At 45.0% G+C, this 9609-nt stretch overlaps 1 protein-coding gene across 1 annotated transcript; it reads left to right on the top strand.

Annotated features, from left to right (window-relative positions):
* The first annotated feature begins 1150 nt into the window (after positions 1–1150).
* On the top strand, positions 1151–6272 carry LOC127297317 (uncharacterized). Its single transcript, XM_051327614.2, has 5 exons — positions 1151–1480; positions 1972–3731; positions 4444–4593; positions 4700–4862; positions 4966–6272. Exons 1-5 carry the CDS (start codon positions 1207–1209, stop codon positions 6054–6056), a joined length of 3438 nt encoding a protein of 1145 aa, XP_051183574.1. The 5' UTR covers positions 1151–1206; the 3' UTR covers positions 6057–6272.
* Positions 6273–9609: the final 3337 nt, after the last annotated feature.

The following is a 9609-nucleotide window of genomic DNA, read 5'->3' as shown; positions in this document are numbered from 1 at the left end:
AGAGTGAGGATTTTCTTCAGGATGAAAACCTAAGATCTATGATCGGGCGACGACGGCGCTGGTGATCTGTTTCCTTCTTGGAGGCGTCGCTTTTGGAGAAGTTGAACGTCTGGTGTTGTCTTGGTGGTGTTAGTGCCGTTATTTCAAGGAATAGATTGCTGTAGCGGGACTTTTATTTTTTGTAATTCTTGTTTCTTTTCGGACTGTGTGCATCCGTAGTGCCGCTAGGGCAATGCGTTGCTGCAGAGGCTGGGTGTAATTGGTATCTTCAAGATATTAATATATATACTCTTTACCGAAAATTAGGACGAGGGGATCATCAAGAAACAATAGATTCGTTATTGCCGGAGCATCACGATAAAATTTAACTCCCGTTAACTCCTCTTGCACTTCCGCCTTACCTAACAATTAGGTTAGCCCTTCTTCATAAAAAAGAAATAGATATGGTAATATTGCCCCCCCCCCCCCCCGGGCGGAGTACCCTAGTAGGTGTAAGAATATCACTTTCATCAGAATTAATTCCGACTCTGTACAGAACTGTAGAAACACATGTCATGTTGAGCTTCACCCATTGATGATAAAATCCCATCTTGAGCATGCTCTTATCCAAAAATCCCCACTCTACGTGGCCGTATGCTTTATGCATATCCAGCTTAACCGCACAAAACCCCTTCCTTCCTTGTTTTCTTTTCTTGATTGAATGAAAATACTCATATGCCACCAAGATGTTATCTGTGATTAGCCGAGCAAGGACAAAGGCTCTCTGAGTTGGCCCTATGATCTCTCGTAATAAGCCCCTCAATCTTGATACGAGTATCTTTGATATCAGCTTATACACAACATTACACATGCTGATGGGTTTGAATTGTGTAACTTTCTCAGGTGCCTTGACTTTCAGAATCATCACGATTGTTGTTGTATCATTCCATCCTTTGGGAATCTTATTACAATTCCTGATTGTTTTGAGAGTGGGAAATTACAGTTGTTCATTTTTTTCTTTCGAATATGAGTTATTGATGTTTGTTTTCGGCCTGGACCGGATATATGTGTACCCGGGCCACACCGATTTCGCAGGCCCGTAAGGCCCAACTCCTCTCAGCTAGCATGGCTTCGTCTGCCGTCCGACCCGATCCAAACCCACACTCACTTTCGCCGCACTCAACTTCCGCACCGAGCGCGAGCAGCGGCACGCAACCCACCTCCGAGATGATGCCCTACTCCGGCGATCGCCGGCCCTCCCCGCCCCCGCCCCCGCCCCCGCAGCCGCAGCCGCACGCAACCCTCTCCTACCTCTCCCCCTCCGCCACGCCCTTCACCGTCAGCCGTCCCCGCGACGCCATCCCCGATCCGACCCCCAACGCCCCCGCTAACCCTAGCCCTTACCCCGAGCTCCCCACCGCGCCGTCGCTCTACGACTCCTGGGTCGAGCCTCCCGCGAGCTACATGGATCTGGAGGCCGGCGCGACCCCGGGGTTCACAGGTGAGCTGGCTTCCTCTCTCGTAACCAGGGTCGTGGAATTACGCCGCTTGATTTGTTAATGTCTTCATGGTGGCGATAGTTGGCTAGGTTATACCGGGTGTTTAATTCAGCTGAGATATGAACATGGGGTTCCCGAGGGGTGTGTGTGTGTGTGTGTGTGTGTGTGTGTGTGTGTGTGGGCATCCATACTACTTGGGATTATGCGATGCGATCGTGAGTACTGATGGAGTAATTATGGGATCGTAGATCGGAAATTGTATTTGCAGGTTGAGTTAGTGTTTGAACATTTGCAGAGGGAACAATCAGTTGCGGTTTCGCATGTATAGATATAAATCATGATATAATCTACATGCATAGTAGTGTTGTCTGGTAATTTCAGTGTCATGGGTGATTTCTTCGAGGACAAAATGCTGCAGTATTCAAGTTGTGTACTATTGTCAACGTTGATTAAACTTGCATTGTGACCTCACAACGCCAACCAAATTATGCAGGTTTTGCCAATTCGGACGGGTTCCTGGTTTCCGGGAATGCACGAAACGACATGTACCCCGGGAACCATTTTGGTACCTCCATGCAGCCGCTCCCCTTCGCAACAGGCAGCTCGGAGTGGATGGAAGAGAAGTATCCTGGAATCTACCAGAGAACATCAAAGGCCCCCTCGACTGATTTTGGATCAGCACCTTCCGTGTCTCCTAATATGTTTGCCTGCTTAGATACGAAGCCCTGTTCTACACCTCAGCCTGTGAATCAGTACTCCCCATATTCTGCTTATGGTAACTACACTTCACATCTTCCGCAGTGCTCAACATATCCATTGAGTTACGACCTGTCCATGCCATCTGTTGCTGCCTCGCCTGAAGTAGGCGCGGCAACGAAGCCATTGTCGCCCACGACAGATGGCCGTGTATTGGAGAACACATTTCAGGCACCATATGCGAACCCTTGCAGATTAAATCTAGACTATTTTGATTCCATTCAGAATGAACAGAAAGGTCACTTTGGATATGAGACTTCTTATGAACAGTATGGTGGCCGGAGTAGCTCTGATAATGGTACACGGATAATGGGAAGCCATGCACTTAGTAGATCTGGAGTTGGAGAGAATCATCTTTTGGGTGAGAGTTCAGAAACTGGGAGACCTGTTCAGCCGGGAACCTATCCACTTAGCAGACACGGAGTTGGAGAGAACTATATTTTGGGTGAGAGTTCTGAAACCAGGAGACCTGTGCAGCCTTCATCAGAAGCGAAATCTGGTTTAAATAACTTACAAGCATCATGTTCCAAAGTCTCTCTGTCCGAATACTCATTTCCTCAGCCTCGTGAACTTTTCATCGAGTCACCTGAGGTAAATAACCCAGTTGTTGATTCTCCATGTTGGAAAGGGACACCCACTGCACAGCAGCCATCATTTGGTGTTGTGAATGGTGAAGCTTCTTATTTTGCTAATGGTTCAGTTGACCCGCCTGATTTGCACCAAAGCAGGAAGCTTTCTGAGTTTAGTGCTAATAATTCTGTGTTACTTCCCAAGCGTCATGATACATCAAATCCCGAGAATGATCTGTCCGTACCTGATTACCTATATTACCTTTCAGCGTTCGGCCTGCCCTCAGGGTGTAGTAAGTCTGAAGGTCATGATGATAAACAACCATCCAATGTTGGAGATGTCAGTGGTATGGAAAAGTCTAACCACAGTCATTTATCTGTTGACCAGGGCACCCGAAGAGATAACCACGTGACCTGGTGTAAGACAGGAGACGATTCTGGAAATTTGGTAACACCAGGTCAACAGGGAAATGTTTTTCTTGCAGAAAACACAATTGAACCCATGTTAGGCAGAAATGGTGGCAGTCTTCTTGTGAGTACAAGTGAAGAATCTGCTAAAGTTTCAAACAATGTTAGTGCAGCTCCAGTTGCACAGGTTAGGAGTTTGACAAAAGAAAGTCTGCAAGAAATTACTCGTGCCCATAAAGCTGCGTCAACATGGGCAAATCTGCACTCAAAAATGCCTATGAACAAAGGTCTGGAGCATTTAACCCATTGCAGCACAGGTGTTGAGGAGACGGTGAAGATATCTTCAGACAAAGTCACCTGCAGATCGAAGAGTCAAGAAGAATTAATCAAGTCAATTTATAATTTCTCAGTAATGCTTCTGTCTTCGTGCGATGGTGGTTATCAGTTAAAGGAATCTGAACATACACTTGTTCAGTCTGTGATACAAAATCTCAGTTCTCTGAAATCCATGATAAGCAAGGTATGGTTGTATGATACAATACCTGTCAGTTGCCACAATTTGATTAGATTATGTTTTCATGAATACATTATAAAGTCACTTTGGATTGCTTGTACTACAGTCATTGATCTTGTGATCGAAGAAATAGAAGATGCACATTAAAACCTGAAAAGGGCACAAGTTTTGTCTCTCGTTATTAAGTGCTATGTGTGATATGAATGCTTATTGTTTTACTTTGACTGGTTGCATGTTTTTACTGCCTCAGATAGTGTTCCATACTCTAGTTTGCATCTACAGATCTAAGAATGACAAAGTTTATATGTTTGGTAGTGATATGTTCTTTGCTTCATGATAATTAGGTCTTATCGACCATGGGTAGAACCATTTCATTCTTCGTGCTTTCCTTCTAGCAGTGTTCATAGCCACTGGTACAACATCCTGTGTCAAGCTAAACATGGTTTGGACCTGGTATTAACACCGTGATCCTTTTGCTATCTGTACAAACCTAATGCCTACTAATATGCTACCTCCGTCCATAAAAGGATGTCGCAAGTTTGTCTAAATTTGGATGTATCTAATAATTTGGCAAGTATTCACTTTTGGATCTGCTCGAAATTTCTTATTCAGTAAACAAAATACGAGTAGTAAATTTAGTTTTGTTTCTAGTCAATTATTGGAATATCAGTCAAATTCTCAGTTTACTCATTTTGGCTTGTCTATTTTCTCGTGCAAGGCTTCATTTAAATCTGATGATGTTACTAGCAACTGCTGCCAAATGAAGTCAGAAAAAATAAAGTGTAATAGAAAGAATCATCAGCCTGAGAAGTTTGCTGGCTTTGATTGGGAGAACATTGGCACAGATTTTAAAACAGTTATTTTGCAGGTAGTGATTTATTACTTGAGAATATTTGGTCTCTGCTATATTCTTGAGCATTTAGCATAAATTCTTGAGCATTTAACGTATGCTATCGCTATCTTCTTGCTGGCAGGATCTTGCTAAGCTTCCAGAGGAGAACCTGGATGGTGATACTAAAGATGCACAAATATACAAAAATCTTTGGATCGAAGCGGAAGCTTCTACATGTAAACTCAAGTACGAACTGCAACTTGCCCGCATGAAACTTGCAACGAAAAACCACAGTCAGCAAACAGGTCAGTACCTGTGTTTGTGTGTTTGCAGCAAGAGACCACACACCCGAATTTATCCGGGTACTTCTGAACATTCCCTTACTCCTGTATTTAAATAATCTTGCAGCTACAACACCTACTGGTTCATTAGGAGAAGCCAAAGCATCTAACTTGCACAAAGCTGAGAACTCATTATGTACTGGAGAGAGTGATGATTCTAGCAAACAACAAAACCCTGTGAAAGAAAGCCATATCCATAACGCTGAGAACTCATTATGTACTGGAGAGAGTGATGATTCTAGCAAACAACAAAACCCTGTGAAAGAAAGCCATATCCATAACGCGACGTTACCACCTCAGAGAGGTGATGCTGATGTCTTTGCTCGACTGAAAGTTCTGAAGCTCCGTGATGAGAGTATAAATTGCTTCCATGAGGCAAATAGTGAGCTGCTGACCGAGAGAAGCAAGTATAACAGGACAGGCGCTGTTGATGACACTGTTTTCGATAATGATGTCGATGCTAGGATAAACTCTTTAGTGGAGGACATCATCAAAGAGTGTCCGGAATCAAGTAGCAGTGAAGGCGATGAGGCCGATGGTGCTAGTACTGCTGCACTTAATGTTTTTCTGAGCTGTAATAACAATACAAGCTCATTGGACAAGGACACCAACATAGAGCAGCCAGAATCTAGTGAAAGCAAAACTCATGGTGCTTTCATGGCTAAGCTTAAAGATTTGATGTCCTGCAGTGACGATCTAAGCTCGTCAAGTGAGGTTAATGCTTGTCAGCTCCAAACAGCGAGCGAACATGAATCTAGTCAATTTGGTCAGCTTGAAGATGGTGTCATGGCCAGATTGCAAGTACTGAAAAGACGTATAGATAACACTAGCAGCATGGAGGGACAGGAGGTAGTATATGATTCCGATGATTGGGTGGGCCACTTCGAAAGAAAACCATTTGGTTGTGGAGCACATGATGAGCTAATTGAGAAGACTGGTATATTTGATGATGCTGAGTTCAGAGCTTTATCTGATGAAGCAGATAGCAAAACTACAACCCAATATGTCGGTTCATTGCTTGAAGAGTGTCATGTTCCCTCAGCACCAGCCGAGCCTGCAACTGTTCATTTGCATGACGAGCAGTTAAGCCACTCGCCATCAGCATGGGAGCATGTGCTGAAGGAGGACTTTTTCCTCCCAGGGAAGCCTTTGAAGTGAAAGGCGTCTGCCTGTCCCTTGGTTTAATTCGAAAATCTTGTATGTGCTGTATATATGTTTTTAACTGAATAGAATGCAAACTGGGAAATGTGACATAAGCTGCACGATCAACCATTGTAGATCGATGGTGTCCAAAACTCAAACTTTATGTGTAAGAAAATAATCTCAACTGATGGCTCATACTGAGCATTATGTAAATATATGTTGCCTGCCCTATCTTCTTCTGGTTGTATGCTTGAAAGGATCATGCACAATGCTAAACACTTGTGTTACCACAATGCTAAACACTTGTATGTGTTCCACGGGTGTATGCATTAATTCTGGATTATCTTGTGGATTCTCCACATGTTCATTTGCATGTTGGCTGTGAAGATATTTCTGAGCCCCATTCATGTGCTACATGATGCAGCTTGCTGTATTGATCACCTGTGAACATCTATACACTTGTTTTCTTCTCTTTCTGCACCTAGCTAGCCATACAGCATGCATGTTGCACTCCGTGATGTTCAGAAACCTGCAACTTGGCCGGCCAGCCGTCACCTGTGCTGGCTACAGGGCTAGCTGACTTTGTTTACCTACATATCTTGGCTAGTAGCTTGCGGCAGTCTCAGATCCAGAGCATGCATGCGCCATATTGATTGTGAAACATGCCAAACGACCTCCAAAGCTCATATCAAGATTGAGGGCAGGGCCAAAACGCTCCAGGTTGCAAACCTGGCGTTTAGCCATGATTTATCATCAATCGAGAGCGCGTTGAACTGCACACCTGGCGTTTGGCCATGATTTACTTTTTACCAGTAAACTTCTACATTGGGACCGGAGGGAGAGACGACGACGGCCCTACCTGCTGCTACAGCGGTTAATTACGGCGAGGCTGGCAGCCCGTGTCGCATGCAGCGCAACAGGTCGATTCGGAGTTATGCGGGTGCGCTGTGGGCAGGAATAGGACGGCCCTGTTGCGCAGCCGGCCCATGCACGCTAATCTGAGATCTCGTGGAAGCAGAAGCTGCAGCAGACGCCAATGAATTCATGGATCCATTAGGCCATAGTGGGTAGTATCATATAGTAGTATCATGTATATGATACTTTTCTATGATACTAGATCCATAATGCATAGTATCATAGACTAGTATCATAGACTAGTATCATAGTTTTGCTATATTAATTGATTTGTAGAATCCCAATACAAATTTGTGTACAAGATTTATTTGGTACAAACTTTTCTCGTGATGTGCGCTATGATACAGTATCTACCTATGATACTCTAATCTCCTCTCTCATCTATGATACTAGCACTATGGCTAGCCTAAAGCTGCGTGGCCTGCCCGCCATAGCTGGTGATCCCCCTAGCAGGCAGTTTACGCTGCACTGTACTAGTGCTGTACCGTGTACCGAGTGGATTTTCATTTTTTTGGCTCACTGTGATACACAACCAGCACGAAAGTTTGATGAGATTGTCAAGATTGTGTCTTGACCTGACCCGTTGCGACAAACACGCACAACAAACTCAAAAAAACACGGACCGATCCCCCTTGCGTCGCCGATCGAGGGGGTGAAATCCTAAGCTTCGCCGCCGCTGCTTTCCTCTTTCGTCACCCTCCTTGTCACTTCGTGAGGCATCCGCCGGGCTTGGCTCGAGTCGCCGGTGGAGGACGCGGCGGGGATCTAGGTCCTTGGCTCCCCGCACGGCATATAGGTGGAGGAACGTCGCACCGGGCTTGCCACGGCCGATGCGGCCGCTCGGTGGCTCCTCCGTCTGACCCTGGCTCGGTCATGGGTAAGAGAGGCTTCTGCCGGCGGCTTCCTAGTGGGCGCTCGGTATCTCAGGGCGGCAGGCCTTGTCTGGTGGCGGGGCGACACCGGATCGGCGGCGGGCGGTGGTTGCGGGCCGGTCTCTGCAACCGTGTGGGCGGCGTGGAGCCGACGGGTGATGGCCTGGCCCGGGGCCCAATCGTGGTCGTCGGCACCAGATCTGAAGGGGGTCGCTAGCCCATCCTCTCCTCAGCGGTGTCCAAGCTTGTCGATCATGTACTGTACGAGATACTAGTGGCGGGACTCTGTAACCGGGAGAAATCCCTGAACGGTGTTGCTGGTCATGATGGTGTCAACGCCCATGGGCGTCGCCTTCCCTACTGGGGGTGCCATCGAGGTACTATCCCTCCACCTCCTCCTTGTTCACCAGGTGAAAACCTAATCTTGGATTGGGCCACTGTGGCGCTTCCCTTGCTAAAGGCATGGTCTTGGGGAGTTGAGGTTGGTTGTGGGCGCATGTTGTGTGTTTGGAGGTGTGTCGGTGCTCTTCTCCAGTTTGTCCATCTACTTCGTCTTCGACGCATTCGATCTCTGGTATGTTGTTGTGTTTCTCTGTGTGTGTGTGCGCGTGCGCGCGTGGCATGGTGTCGACGTTTGGATCCGTCACCCTCCGTTGCTCGACGTTAGTGTGCAGCCAAGCCTAGGGAAGCGCCTCCATCGACCTACGGTACGACGCCTTCAAGTCAGGGTGAAGAGGCAGGGAGCCATCTTTGGTGATGGAATGGATGAGGCGGATGCTCGATCCCTAGGCCTTTTCATGTCATGTCACACATGCTGACCTCCTGTCGAGTTCCACCGATTCTGGGTTGATGATCGCTGAAGAGGACTATGGTGTTGCAAGTTGTTCTTCAATATTTTCTGTGCTCTCCTCACTTTTAAATTTTTGAAAATTTTAAAATCTCACGTTTCTAAGTCCGAAAAAATTATGACGTTAAATATATAGATAAATACATACGGGTGGGTGTATGGAAAAAAGTCCGGTTAAAAAATACTTCGTATTTTGAACAATATAAAAAGACAAATTTCTAACAGTTAATGGTAGTAAAATAGTACTCCCTCCGTTCCTTTTTTATAATTCCTATAGATTTTTGGCATTTGTTTCAGAATATAAGGTTGTAGATTGGTTTTTTTTCAATTACCCCCTCTACTGGTTAGCTCCCACATGACATGCATGAAAAAAAATCCATACAAAAGGGAAACAATTAATTGAGATTCCTAATGCATGACCCCAATAATTCCTTAGATTTAGGAAGTATTGTCTTTCTTTCTTTAATAGAACCTGGCTGCACATATATGGAGAGTCAACCAGAGAGATTTGTGGGATTTGTTATGTTAATTTAGGAAGTTATCGATTTCCCTCATTTTACTCTGATCTCAAATCGTTAAGCCAGGGGGTCTTATGTAAAGAATACTCTTGCGCTAATTTCCGTGCCAAAAAACTATAAGCACTATAGAATGGAACGGAGGAAGTATTACAACGGTACATCCTTTTGTCAGAAATTTGTTTTTTTATTTCGTAAAATGTAAAGTATTTTTTACCGGGACTTTTTCGCATACACTTCTCATGAATATATCTATCTACATATTTAACACCATAGTTTTTAAAAACATAAAAGTTTGAGATTTTAAATTTTTCAAAAAACTGAAAGTGGAGGGAGCACTGGCGCCCATGTGCACCAAATTCATGTCCCTGCTGTTGTGGCTTTATTAATTTAAAGTTAGATTTAAGACTTTTTATTTT

Source organism: Lolium perenne, chromosome 4 (assembly GCF_019359855.2).
Source record: "Lolium perenne isolate Kyuss_39 chromosome 4, Kyuss_2.0, whole genome shotgun sequence".
Classification (NCBI taxonomy): Eukaryota; Viridiplantae; Streptophyta; class Magnoliopsida; order Poales; family Poaceae; genus Lolium; species Lolium perenne.
This window is presented reverse-complemented; position numbering and strand designations above follow the sequence as displayed.

Bases quoted from the DNA above. Each gene is read 5' to 3' on its own strand.
- LOC127297317 (XM_051327614.2), top strand. From the start codon at position 1,207: ATGATGCCCTACTCCGGCGATCGCCGGCCCTCCCCGCCCCCGCCCCCG. The intron at 1,481-1,971 runs GTGAGCTGGCTT...CAAATTATGCAG, and splicing joins CGCGACCCCGGGGTTCACAG to GTTTTGCCAATTCGGACGGG. The intron at 4,863-4,965 runs GTCAGTACCTGT...ATAATCTTGCAG, and splicing joins AAACCACAGTCAGCAAACAG to CTACAACACCTACTGGTTCA.